The sequence below is a fragment of the Galeopterus variegatus genome, unplaced genomic scaffold (assembly GCF_000696425.1).
Source record: "Galeopterus variegatus unplaced genomic scaffold, G_variegatus-3.0.2 Scaffold3491, whole genome shotgun sequence".
Taxonomy (NCBI): domain Eukaryota; kingdom Metazoa; phylum Chordata; class Mammalia; order Dermoptera; family Cynocephalidae; genus Galeopterus; species Galeopterus variegatus.
The window spans coordinates 35,904-50,361 of NW_007729602.1; the positions used below are offsets into that span (position 1 = coordinate 35,904).

Here is a 14,458-nt window from a genome sequence, read left to right on the forward strand (position 1 = left end):
CCACTGAGGGTTTTTAGCTTTTTATTTTATTTATTTTAAATTTAATTTTTTGTCAAAATGATGTAGATACTGGGCCATTCCGGTGGTGCACTGCTATAGTGCGCCACTTGGGAAGCGCGGTAGCACTCCCGCTGAGGGTTTGGATCCCACATACAGACCGGTTCCCGCTCACTGGCTGAGTGAGGCGCAGGAGCAACACCGAGGGTTGCGATCCCGTTGCCAGTCCCGGTCCGGTGCGGGGGTGACACTGAGGGTTGCAATCCGTTGCCGGACACGGAAAAAGACAAAAAAAAAAAAAATGATGTAGATACATATAATAGTGATACAAGCATTATAACAGAGCTAGCTGTCCCCTATGCCCAACCTACCCAGTTACCTATTCCCACTCCTCTGAGTCAACCACTACCTTTTCTATCAGATGTTTTCTCTAGCATTCTCTATTTCTAAATAACATGCTCATACAGATTTTCAATTTCAGATATTATCCCTATTATCTATTAGCATCCTAATATAAAGGATCAAAATAACGATAGCACTCATAAACACTTATAGTGCACTTACAGCATTCCAGAGAATATTCCAGGCACTTTACACATTTATTATTTTAATCTTCACAATGACACTATGTGGCAGATACTATTATTATCCAAACTTTGCATATTGGAAACAGGCATAGAATGATTATGTGTCTTGCCCACAGTTACACAGTAAGGATGGTAATAAATTGTGGAGCCAGGATTTGAGCTCAGTCTGTCTGTCTCCAAAGTCCATGTTTTCAACAATTTTTCAACAAATTTGCCTAGCTCTATTTTATCACCCAACAGTGTGGGTGTGCACGCACACACAACACATCCTCTTCCCCCATCAGTATAGTTTTATCATCACTCTTTGGAATGAAATCAGTATTCTGTGTTTATTATTAGTATGGCTATGTAAAATGTTAAGCACCATGGATTCATGAGGTGTGCTGATTACATTTGTTTTCTCATACAACTTAGTTTCCCCTGGAAATTTTAATTTTGATTTTTTAGTATTCAATTCATTTCTGAACATTCTGCTGAAGACAACAACCACCTTTCAGTACATTCAGAAAACTTGGGTGTTGCTCCAATTTTCTATGTTCATGGAGCCCCCCTCTTCTCCTGCCCCTGTCTGCACTGCTGCCATCTGGCACTGCCACACAGCTCTCGTGCTGGAGTCTCCCATCTGCATCATCCTGGGAATTCTTTTTGCTTTTCTCCCATGTGGACTGTTTTCTGAACCTGTCTCTTCCTTTTTTTGGCTTATTCTTGTGCTTTATTAAACACATTTTCCCACCCAAGAAAGGTGAATAGGTGCTAAATTTTTTGAGACCTTGCATGTCTGAAGATATTTTCAATTTACTGGATTAGGAATGTTTGGCTGGGTATAGAATTCTGGTGGGAAATTATTTTCTCTCAGAATATTGAACACATTTTTTCATTTTCTTTTGCCTCCAATGTCTCTGTGGAGAAATCCCATTTCTGTCTGATTGCTGATCCCTTGGAAGTTTTTATGATCATTGCTTTATCCTCAATATTTTTTTTTTTTTTGTCTTTTTGTCTTTTTCCGTGTCTGGCAACGGATCGCAACCCTCAGTGTTGCCCCCGTACTGGACCGAGGACCGGCAACAGGATTGCAACCCTCGCCGTTGCCCCCGCGCCTCGCTCAGCCAGTGAGCGGAAACCGGTCTGTATGTGGGATCCGAACCCTCAGGCGGGAGCGCCGCCACGCTTCCCAAGCGGCGCACTTATCCAGTGCGCCACCGGGCCGGCCCCTATCCTCAATATTTTGATCTCTTGTTGCTTTACCATGATGCACATCTGTTTTCATTTCTGGGATATGGGTATACAGCAGGCTTTTCCAATCTGGAGCCTCACATGCTTTGATTCTGGGAAATATACAATTTCTTTGACAATTTTCTTTCCTCCAATTTCTATGTTCACTCTTTTTGGATATCCTGTTATTCTAACACTGGACATACTGAACTGATCCTCAGATTTTCTAACTATTCTTCCCCCTTTATTCATGCTTTTGCTTTTTCTAGTTTGACTTTCTAGGATATTTACTGGCATTTACCTTCCAAACTCACTATTGAATTTTTATTTCTGCTATAATAACATTAATTTCCAATACATTTTATTGGTTTTCTCTTGGTTCCTTTTTATAGCATTTTATTTGCAAATCTTGTTTAAATTTTTATCAAATATAAATACAAATATATTTCCCTATCTTACATTCTTTTTACAATAAAGGTGTCATACTATACACACAGTTTGGCTTTTTGCTTTTTTTCACCTAACACGTTGAAGGTCTTTATGTATTAGTATATAAAGAGCTTCTTCATTCTTTTACATGATTACTGTCATCTTCATAAGTACAAGGCAATTCCTGCATCCTTCAGTTGAAATCAGTTCATTGGGTTCCCTGGCTGTAGGCCTAGGTTTCTGCTTTTTCTGCTTTGCTAAATTAATTTCAAATGTCTATCCACCTTCCCATTTCTGAAATATGATTGGCATTTTGTTTGTTATCATCTCCTCTTCCATTGGTCTTATTCACATAGGTTATGCCTTTTTAAAATTTATTTACTTTCATTTTAGTGTTTTTTCACAAGAAAGGAAATAAATGTATTTATTCCATCCACTATGTTTAATTAGAAGTCCCTAGAACATCTTTTGACCAACTAGGTTTTTCTTTTACCTTCTTCCCTTTCTTGCCCATGGACAACTCTCTAAAGTTTTATTTAGAGGGATAAATAGAAATAAGAATTATAACTTTCAGAGGATGGTGATCACATATTTACTAGAACATTGAGAATTGGCTATGTGGTCTTTGTGAGCAAGCAGGATTTTGAGACTATAAAACCACACTTAGGGTTTTCCTGCATCCAAATGTGTCCTCATGTTAGCAGGAATCACTCCAGAAATAGTTTGATTCTGTCTTGTGTAGCAACAAGAAGGAATTTAGTAATACGTAGGTTTGCCTACCCTCAAGAGATAGCTCCACTCTGAAAGCTTTTATACCTAGAGTGAGACTAATATCTTACAAAAATGAATGTGCCTACCCAGGGGAAAATTCATTTAAAAAACAAAGCTGTTCCAAGTCTTGAGGTTGTCCTCTTTTTCCACAAACTTACTAGGTGTCAGGTACTGAGAGGAAAACAGCGTTATGGTTCCCTAGTTTCTACTTTTTCCCATAGATTTACCTGCCTGTGGTCTTCCAACATGATACTACTCAGTAATCGCACACCCAAAGAAAAAGATTCTTCTTTAAACTTTTAAGACTCAAGCTTATTGGAGAATAAAAAGTATCATGAGTGGATTTATGTAAATAAAATACAAATATCTTTTGTTTCCACTGCACCAGCAGTACTATATTTCCTATCTTGCTTGATTCTGACAAAATTCCCTCAACTATAGAGAGTGCCCGTATTCCAATCAACATGATTGAGAAATTATTTCCAGAGCCAAATTAAAAAGTGTTCAGTAAGTGTCTGTTATTACATAACTATTGCTTTTATTGTTTAAAGAGTGGTTTATATGAAAAGAGAATAATTTGCCTATTGGAATGAAGTGTTCTTCAGTGTGGTTTGTGTGAGAATAATTTCCATTTTTGGTGAGCTGTATAGTGGTGGTGTCTTGTAACTTGACTATAGTTTTATCTAATTTTGGCCTGTGGTTTCTCTTCTGCTTAGGCATAATGACATCAATAGAAAAATGAAGAAATCCTACAGCATAAAGCACATTGCTGAGCCAGAGTCAAAAGAACTCTTCTTGTGAATCTCACTGAGATAATAAATAATGACCTTTGGATACCATTGGAAATTACTGGACTATCGTCTATGGAAATAGAACCATGAAAACAAAGCCTCACCAGCAGAAGAACAGAATATCAGGATGCCTTAACTTTATAGTGTTAGACTATGTAAGATACATTTTTGAGTGATACCTGTATATAGAACTTGTTTTTAAAGAGATGCTGTCTAAAAGCATGATGCAAATGTGTGTTTTTTAACATTGGATTGATTCGACCTACCCACAGGACATTCACCAGGCTGCTGACACAACTTTGTATTTTATCCATTGCATGAATATTTGCTAATGTTGGTTGAACTTCCCTTCCATATAACATGGCCAGTTTGAGCTCAACTCCATCAAGGGACCAGATCAGTGGCATTTTCTGTCAAGATTGTTTTTCTGTCATTTCTACTTTTTGTATAAAGGAAATAAAATAATGTTAACAGCCACCCAGAAGCTTGGGGCACCTACCTTCTAATAAATCTGTGATGCTCTGATTTCTAAGGGACTTGGAAAATATTTTTCTTGCTATTTGATTTCAGGAACAAACTGTCAGTTTAACTGTTTTCCCATAAGAGTCAAATAAAACATTCTATATAGCATTGAGTACTAAAGGATCAGACAAGTATATAAAATAAGTCCATTTTTTCTGCCCTCTCAAATCTCAGTGTTGACATGAGAAAATATTAATGACAACTAAGGATTTAACTCCTTCTTGGGTCACTTTTTTCTGCCCCTAACACATTATGAGGCCTGTCTAATCCCTTTAGGAGACAGTGTGGAGCCTGAGTTCATAACAGGCCTATTGTTGAGGCAACTCAATCCACGTACGCAGTAAGTTCCAGAAGGTTCCGTTCTATCATGTAAAAATATATTTCTGTTGAAACTTCAAGAGTTTTATTTTCAAAGTGTTGGCATGGCCTATAAGAGGCCTGTCAAGTTTTAGTTCGAAAGTAGAATGTGTTCTTGCCAGCAGGAGGGAGCAATATATGCTATTACAGTCACTAGCAATGTAACTGCAGTCCAGTGTGGACCACTTTGTATCCTGGTGCACAAAGCAGGCCATATTACTGAATCTGGAGTTAATCTTTCAAATGCAGGTCATTGACAAACTGGGGCTAGATGAGATGCAATTAGGTATAGAAGCAGCAGCTAATATCTGAGTGCCTTTTACATACCAGGCACTATTATGTGGTGAGATTACTACTCCCATTTTATAGATTAGAGAATTATACTTTGTAAATTTTAAGTCCCATATCCAAGGTAACTACTAGTAAATAGCAGATTAGGCTTTGGTACAAGTTTGCTCATTATCCCCACTACACTTTCAGTCCTACACGATGCTATCTCCTTATTGCATTGACCACTAAACTAGCACAGAGGAAGCAGGAGTCCTGGTGTTGACCCTACTTCTAGATAACTCTTTAGGGGCAGAGGACATTGCTTCCTTGAGAAATCTGGAAAAGGACAATACTAGCTACATGCACATCGCAGAGGTAGTTCCTTCCAACCTACAGGGCAATATGTGTATGAATTTCAGTCAGTTTGCCCTGTCCTCATTTGGGTCCTGTGAGTTACTGTTATATCCTGGTGCTGTGTGTGGTTCTGCATTTCTCACATTGTCTTTTCCTCAGATGCGATGCCCTATCTCTGATTTTATGCACATCGCAGAGGTAGTTCCTTCCAACCTACAGGGCAATATGTGTATGAATTTCAGTCAATTTGCCCTGTCCTCATTTGGGTCCTGTGAGTTACTGTTATATCCTGGTGCTGTGTGTGGTTCTACATTTCTCACATTGTCTTTTCCTCAGATGCGATGCCCTATCTCTGATTTCGGGTACCTTGGCCTCATCTGCCCTCTTTGATTGCTGCCTCCCATTTCACTGCTCTGTCTATTGTGTGAGGTTCTAATAGAGAATATGTGGCAAATACATGTGAAATGTAGATGCCTGTGTTTTCTGCTTGGGGCAGAGGAGACAGTGGAGCTACACAGTGAGCCAGCCTTTGGGACTTGGCCCAAAATAAGGCCTGCAAAGAAAAAGGATCCAGAGAGTGCTGTCTCTGTCCCCCAGAGTTTCCAGTTTGTTCTTAAGCTGTGTTTTCAAATGTGAAAAATAAAGAGGGCTGGGCATTCCACAGAGATTTTATAAGCCAGACAGAGTTCCCAGTTAAACATGGCAAAGAAAGTTTCAAGAGCTTGAAAGAAAGAGATGCTACTTTGACCTGAGAAAATCCAGCAGTTCAATAGTTTAGTGACACTAGCATTTTAGATCCCACAGTACTAAGTACAGGAGCGCAAAGAATAAGAAAGGTAAAATAGGAAAGCTGAGCAGATTCAAATCAGCCAGACAGCAAGACAATGCATTCTATGTTTAATGATGTTGCTGGGACACTACAAAATGCTGCTGACCTTTAAATCATACACATATGTATCTTTGCTGTCCATGTTCTTCATGATAGGGATAGATTGTGGTTGCTTGAAATTAGTAGAAGTGATGTTTTCCTTACCACAAATGTAGTTTTGTGCAGCATTTTTTAAGCGAAAACACAAATTCTTTTATATTTCTATAGAAATTGAGAAACATTTACATGTTAAAGAAAGATTGGATGTGTTTCTTTAGTAAGCAGAGCTTTGGGGCCCCTGCCCCAACTCCCTCCCGCTGGGCCAGTGAAATGAGTCAAGCTCTATCTGCATGCCTAATTACACACAGCAGAGGAGGGGACACAGCTCCACGGGAAAAAACAGTCACATCTGTCAGCGTCTTTTAAAGACTGGCTTCTTTTATATCACTAAAGGGAATTACATTGCCAAAGATCAACACATCAAATTAAGAATGTTTCTTAGAAAAGATAACAAAATACCAAACCATCACCACATTGAATGGATTGAATTCCCATGATTTGTTCTTGTAAAACAGTGTCAAGATTTCAACCCTAAAAAGAAAGTTCTAGATGTGCATCATGGAGTTGGGATGGAGGGTAGGGGACACAGCTCCACGGGGAAAAAACAGTCACATCTGTCAGCGTCTTTTAAAGACTGGCTTCTTTTATATCACTAAAGGGAATTACATTGCCAAAGATCAACACATCAAATTAAGAATGTTTCTTAGAAAAGATAACAAAATACCAAACCATCACCACATTGAATGGATTGAATTCCCATGATTTGTTCTTGTAAAACAGTGTCAAGATTTCAACCCTAAAAAGAAAGTTCTAGATGTGCATCATGGAGTTGGGATGGAGGGTGGGGAATGAGATTCTCAAAGGACATCTTTAAGTAAGATTTTTTTGGTGTTCTCAAAGTGAATATCAAGAGCAATATGATGGCACAGGCTAGAGGAAATAACTATAAAACAAATATTTAAATAATTCTCTAATAGACTTCTTGGTACAAATTGGGTTAAATACTTTTTCTTCAGTGGCAGCCTCTATGCTTAATGTTGAGTTAAGTTAATAGCGCTACATATGCATAAGGAATTCATCACAACAGGGTTGGTTGGGACCATTTTCCCCCATAAAGATGGAATTCACGCTGTCTCCAGCCCATGACTCTCATTTGTTAATAGGTCTGTCTTTAGGTCCTGTGTTATTTCTGATGTTATTTCCCTTTACTCTTTATCTATTGCATAGTTTTATATAAATTTTTAAGCACTTGATTTCTGTCTTCTAATGAGAACACAAGTTTGTTAATCACAACAGAATCTTTGTATCACCTCTCATAGATGATGTTAGTAAATATCTAATAATTTTTTCCACAGCCTTATATCCATCTTCCTTGTCTTCTCATTTCTTTCCCTTTCTTCTTCTTTCCTCCCTTTCTCATCCTCTTTTCTCTCTCTCTCTCTTTCTCCCTTTTCCCTTCTCTCCCATACTCTCTCTCCTTCCTCTGTACTATCGTCTTCCCTCCCTTTTTTTTCCCTCTCTTCTCTGCCCTCTTCACGAGATCTCTGTATTAGTTTGTTTTCTGTTGCTCATAATGGATTACCTGAAACTGGGTAATTTGTAAAGAAACAAAATATATTTCTTACAGTTTTGGAGGCTGAGAAGTCCAAGGTCCAGGGCGGGCATCTAGTGAGGGCCTTCTTCTGGGTGGGAACCGTCCACAGGGTCCCACAGCATCACAGAGCATCTCAGGGCAAGACAACAGCAGCAGCAAGAGTGCTCTCATATGTTTCTTATAAAGCCACTAGTTGGGCCAGCCCGTGGCTCACTCGGGAGAGTGCGGTGCTGATAACACCAAAGCCACGGGTTCGGATCCCATATAGGGATGGCCGGTTAGCTCACTTGGGAGAGCATGGTGCTGACAACACCAAGTCACGGGTTAAGATCCCCTTACAGGTCATCTTTAAAAAAAAAAAATAAAGCCACTAGTCCACACCCATGATGACTCTTTACTCCATGAATGGATTAATCCATTACGAGAGCATAGTCCTCAGAATCCAGTCACCTCTCAAAGACCTCACCTTTCAAATATCATAATTGGATTTTCCATCCTCAACACTATTACAGCAGGGATTAAGTTTCCAACACATGAACTTTTGGGGAACATATTTGACCCATAGCAATCTCTAAAGCCTATAATACGATCTTTCTTTGAAGAAGCCTGGCAAAGGAATTGCAGTAAGTAGAAATGTGCTGGACCCAGGTTTGCGATAAATAGTAAGTCACCTCTCCCTTCTTGCCAGAGCATGTAAGTAGAAAAAGCATCCTTTTACATGCTGATATGAGGTTACTTCAGGAAGTTTGTGGAAAAATAGAATTAAAAGATAATACAAATCTTTCCTTGAACTTTTTGAAGAACCTTTGTATTTTCAACAAACTGAGATTGAGCCCAAAAGAATGAAGCCCTAAGCTAGGCACTCTGCTTGAATAGAAAAGACCTGGAAGTTAGTATCAGCCATACTAGAGGCATACAAGTATAGATAACTCTACCAAATTGTGCATTCAGAGAGATTGGTGGGAAGGTATTATAATTGGCTTATAGCAGTGGTTCTCAAACTTTGCTGCAAATTAGAATCACCTGGAGAAGCTTTTAAAAATCTGATGCCCCAGCTGAACCTCCCCCCGAAAAATCCAACTCTCTGGGGTAGAACCCAGGCATCAGTACAAGTAAAATTCCCCGAGGATTCCAATGTACAACCAAGTTTGAAACCAGTGCCTCAGTAACTCAAAATGTGTTCAGGGACTGTCAGCATGGGCATCAATGCGGAACGTGTTAAAAATGCAGAATCTTATGTCACTCACTGTGGCCTCCATTTTCAATTTTGTGATTCTGTGAACTGTCTGTTGAGACAATATTTGAGAATTGTTTGCCATAAAAAGACTGTCCTTCAGGAGTGTTGTAGCCCTAAACCTGGGTAGGGTGTGGAGAAGAGACTATTAGGTGTTTTAGGAGAGTGTGTATAATGTATGTATAGTTTGAAAATCATATTCAGTATTCTAATTTTATGTGGGAAATTTTTTAAATTGTATAATTATAGAAAGTGATGCTTCTTTTCTGGGGAGGATAGGTAGAAGACAGAACAATAATTTTTTAATATAGTATGGATTCATTGCTCTTTCATGTTTAATCATAATGGGCTAGATTTGCAATTGTAATGAAATATTTCCCTAAATTTCCTAAAATCTATGTTTATAGAAGTCAAATCACCAGATTGCTACCCATCTGACAGTGGCATAACCAAGACAAAAGTACACCAAAGACTCAACACCACTCCCCCGCCACTACTGCAGGGGCTGTCCGTGATATGCCAGCAAGACACATGAGAACTTATGGCCTCATTACACAGTGCAGTACTGTATTAACAAGACACACACACATACCGAATATGCCTACCATGCGCACAAATCAATGGTAATAAATTCATAAGTGCTTTTGATGAAATATGGAAAGTCTGAGTTAAGCAGAATGAATTTAAAGAATACAGTGATCTGTTATGATGTACTCATATGTATGTCATAACTATATTTATCTTTCTGTCTATGAAATTTGTTCTCACAGTTGTTCAGCCAATTAGGAACAATGAAGAAAGAATTTAAATTCTATAATTTGTAATAGCCAACGCTAGTTGCCTTCTTAGTATTTATTCCCCCTTTCTTCCTAATTAAGAGAATCCAGTTAAATGTTCCCAGGTAAAATTGCCTTCCCAGCCACTCTTGAAAATAGAAATGGTTGGGTTACTCAGCCTGGCTGGTGAGAAGTAAGTGGAATTCATAGAGTGGGGCTTTAGAAAACTTTGCAGAAGCAGCAGCTTCCCTGACACTCATCTTTTGCCCCTGTGCTTTACCCTGGGATAGAGCACCACCTCTTTAGCCATGAGGACAAAAGTCGCATGACAAATAAAAGGAAAAGTAGGAAGGAGGAAGGAACCTGGTTCCTTGAGCAGCTGACAAGTGCCAAACTGTATATTCTTTATTGAATAAAATTAACTCTCTTAATTGACAAAAATCACTGATATCTGATTTTTGGTAGGAGCAGCCAAATATAAAACCTGATTGATGTACTCAGCTCACAAAATAAAGAGTACACATCCAGGTCACTGGAATAAAGCAGCATTTCTCAAATTGTGTTCTATTTACCACTAGGTGTAGGGGACATTTGGCTGTGTTACAGGATTAAAGTATGTTTTGCTAGTTAGTTTGGTACAAGTGCATACAAAATCCTGTAATACACTGTGAGGCACCACCTTCAGGAGCACAGGACATATTCCCCCAGCTGCTGACAGTACTGGTGGCCTAGAGCCCTCAGGGCTTAGCCTCCTTCAGGAACTGTCCTTGGCTAAAGAGGTCCACCTTGCCCAAAGGCACACCCCTTCGCTGGGCAGTCTGCTTCTAGTGACTGGTCCATGTTGGGGTATACAGGCCTAGCTCCTCACCCAACTTGGGACAACTCTAAAAAGCTGTCCCAGCTCCAGAGCTCCCTATGAATTTGACCCAAATTCTTCTTCTAATTTTGGCCCAAATTCTTCTTCTAATTAGGAAGCCTAATTGTGCTTCTTTCCCTTCTCTTCCCAAGGTGGTGACTCCAAGAGCATCTCTAATAAACTTCCTGCATATTAATCTCAAGGCCAAAGTACTTGCGAAGGACTCCAGTGTATGATAGCATATTAGTATGTTCAAGCTTAAAGAAGTCCCAGAATACAAAAGAAATTTGTTTAATTGGGTTTGGTGCTTGAACTGATTTGTAAACCTTGGTACTTTTCTTTTAGAACACTTTTCATATCCCCCAAAGTGGTGGTTTCTCTTAATATCAGTTTGGAACATTCTGGAATCAATTTTAGATCATTATACATATATGGAATTGAGACTAATCTATCATTAAGGCCTAGTGTCAGACCAAAATGCATATGTCAGGACAGAACTATTTAGCCAAATTTCAAAGAAATTCTATTTGAATAAAATTTCATTGTGTGCTCATGTTGTCAAATTGATACTTAATATAGTAACCTGTGGTCATTATTATTGAAACTACCATTCCCAGAGTCTTTCCACAGCCAATGAACTCAACCTCAATTCATTGCTGACAGCTGAAGTACATCCTACGTCTCCATAGAAATATCATCTCTGATATTTTTTATTAAAAGTCAGTGTATGAAGTAGCCATATAGAAAAAAGTTTCTGCATTTTTTTTAATACAACTGTTATTGAAACCATCATATGTTTAAAAAGCCAATGGCTCTATACGGGGCCATAAAAAGTTCCTCTTAAAGTTAGTGCTAGGGGAAAAAAATCTGCTTCAATAGAAAAACCAGCGTGCTTCTTTTTATTAGCTAATAAGAATCTTATATAACTTGTGTTTTCCTTTTTGTCTTGCCTGCCAGGGAAAGGTCAAAAGTAAAGTTTGCATTCAATCTCAGTGCGTCCCTAGCCTAGTTTTTTCTAGTATGCCAATCTCTCACCAACTTCACCCCCTTCCTTTGTTCTTATTTCTTTATCCTTTTTAATGGTGGTAACATGTCTGTGTCTTCTATTTTAAGCCATCCCTAGATCTTCTGAAAATAAGTAAAATGAAATAAATATAAATGTTCCCATTTTTTTTCACCTTACCCCACTACCGGCCCAATCCTGCCCATTCCTTTTATCTGACTGATGTTGAGACCCACACCACTTTTGTGTGCAAGGCAATGCTGATACAGAGTGTAAGATGATTGTTACCTTCAAGTTGCTTATTGTCTGTAGAGGATAGGAGAGATCACATACACACGTATGTAAAGTGCAAGACGAAGAACAATATGGGGGGGGGGCCAGGGGGCAACATTGCTGAGAGAGGGAGAAATCACTTTGGTTCAACTGAGGCCAGGCAGGTGCCCTGTACAGTTTGCATTTAACAGAGGCAGAGGAATATACTCAGATGCAGTGATTCACAACCCAGGTCCACATGTAACGTGAATAAGTGTCAAAATGAGAATCACAGATATAGTGCCACATGTCCACAGCCAAATGGCCTTACTGGTAGCTTGCCAAACTCAGAGAATCCCAGAAAATGTTCACCCAGCCATATTTTCCAGCCTCCAGACAGGCGGGTGGAGATTCAGAAGTGAGTTCTCTGTTTGATTCAGTTTGTCTCCTTGCTCTAACCCAGATCCAGGGCCTGAGTCCCAGATCATGAGCCTTCATTAGGACCACTCCTGTGTCAGCACAACGCACTCCTCCTGCGGCAGCTGTGAATTTCCTCTCAGGCCTCTCTTCAAGAGAACCTGCCCTGGGAACATGTCAGCTCTGTTGTGTCACTCACCCCAAGGCCACACATTCTCCGAAGTTTTCTTAGCCAGTGACTGAGCACAGTGCAGGTAGTAGAGCACATTTCTCCAAAATATGCTGTAGTCTGAGGCTCTTTCTACCCAGTCCTCCTTCAACTTCCCTCCTTGTGTTAGACATGCCTTGCTGTCATGGCCTTCTCTGCCTGCTTCTGCTCCCTCTCCTTTAGCCTCCAAGGGCATGTCCCCCAGTAAATGTCTTGCACATCTAGTCCTGCTTTGACAGCTGCTTCTCAGATGACCTGACCTGACACTCTCCTTGACCCTCCTCCCTGGGCCCTCTTCCTCTGACTCTCCCGCCCTCTTCCAAGGGCCAGCCTCCTCTTGCGCTAAGCATTCAGCTTGAGCTGTCCTTTTCTGCTTACCTTCTCTCCTTCTCCCGCTAGACAGGGTGGGGGTGGGGGGCACAGGACTTCTCTAGGCAAAGATTAACTTTGTGCTAGTGTGTACGTCTCCTGTAACTTATACTAAAAGAGTCTTTATTTCCTTCCCCAATTTGGGTAGTACTGCAAGAAGCCATATTCTGTTCCTGTATGCTCCATAAGTTCCAGGCTCAAAGACCAGGTGCTGGCATGGTGGGAGGAAGAGAGGGACTGGCAGGGTGCGGGGTGGGGGGGAGGTGTGTAGTTGAGGTCAGTTCCCCCTGCAACACACGTAAAATGTGTTATCTGAGTTCAGAGAGAAGAAAGATCAATCAGATGTAGGAGAGAATTTCCACTTTACATTAAGCCCCCCCTTCTCTCTTTTATTTTATTTTTTGCATCTGTTGTTCTTTCTTACTCAAAAAATTTTGCTCTTCTCAGGTGAATAACTCATGTTTCTTCCCTTCTGTCACCTTAAGTTTCTCCCCCATGTCATCATTCTTCATATTTACATTAATATAGCACAAAGAACATGCAAGCAAATTACTAAAGTTGTCTGTCATTGTTTGTGGCATTTATTTCCCTTACATTCATCTGTGTTGAAAGAGATGTACTTTTTTTTTATTCAAAATATTCTGACATATACTTGTAGATATTTATGAGGTACAGTATGTTGTTTCGATACATGCACATACTGCACGTGGTTCACTTAGGGCAGATATACTCGTTAGTCCACCACTTCTCCTCCTCACACCCACTCCCACCCCCGCCTCTGGTAGCCACTATTTCACTCTCTACTTCTATGAGAACTACTTTTTGTTTTAAGATTCCACATATGAGTGAGATCACGTGGTATTTGTCTTTCTGTGCCTGATTTCCTTCACTTAAGGTGATGGTTTCCAGTTCCATCCATGTTACTGCAAATGATAGAATATCTTTTTGTTTTTTCAATAGCCAAATAGTATTTCATTGTGAATATACACCACAGTTTTTTATCCATTCATCTGTTGATGGACATTTAGGTTGCTTCCACCTCTTGTCTATTGTGAACAGTGCTGCTGTGAACATGTGAATGTGAGTGTCTTCTGGATATATCGATTTCATTTCCTTTGGATATATACCCAGTAGTGAGATGTCTGGGTCATAGGGTAGATATGTTTTTTAGTTCTCTGAGGAACCTCCATACTGTTTCCCACAGTGACTGTACTAATCTATACTCCCACCAGCAATGTAAGAGAATTCCCTTTTCTCCGCATCCCCACCAGCATTCATTATTTTTGTCATGTCAGTAATAGCCATTCTAACTGGAGTAAGATGATATCGCACTATGGTTTTAATTTGCATTTCCCTGATGCTTAGTGATGTTGAGAATTTTTTCATGTGCCTGTTGGCCATTTGCATGTCTTCTTCTGAGAACTGTCTATTCAGGTCCTTTGCCCATTTTTCAATTGGGTTATTTGTTTTTTTGCTGTTGAGTTGTTTGAGTTCCTTACATATTCTGGATATTTACCTCTTATCTGATGTG

General features: G+C 39.7%; 1 protein-coding gene across 1 annotated transcript in view; it reads left to right on the plus strand.

Annotated features, from left to right (window-relative positions):
• The window catches only part of SNCAIP (synuclein, alpha interacting protein), a 37,506-nt gene extending 33,179 nt beyond the window's left edge, over positions 1-4,327 (plus strand). The window contains exon 7 of the mRNA XM_008585204.1: positions 3,713-4,327. Coding sequence (XP_008583426.1) covers positions 3,713-3,797 — 85 coding nt within the window. The 3' untranslated portion in view covers positions 3,798-4,327. The remainder of the gene's footprint in view (positions 1-3,712) is intronic.
• The last annotated feature ends 10,131 nt before the right edge of the window (positions 4,328-14,458 follow it).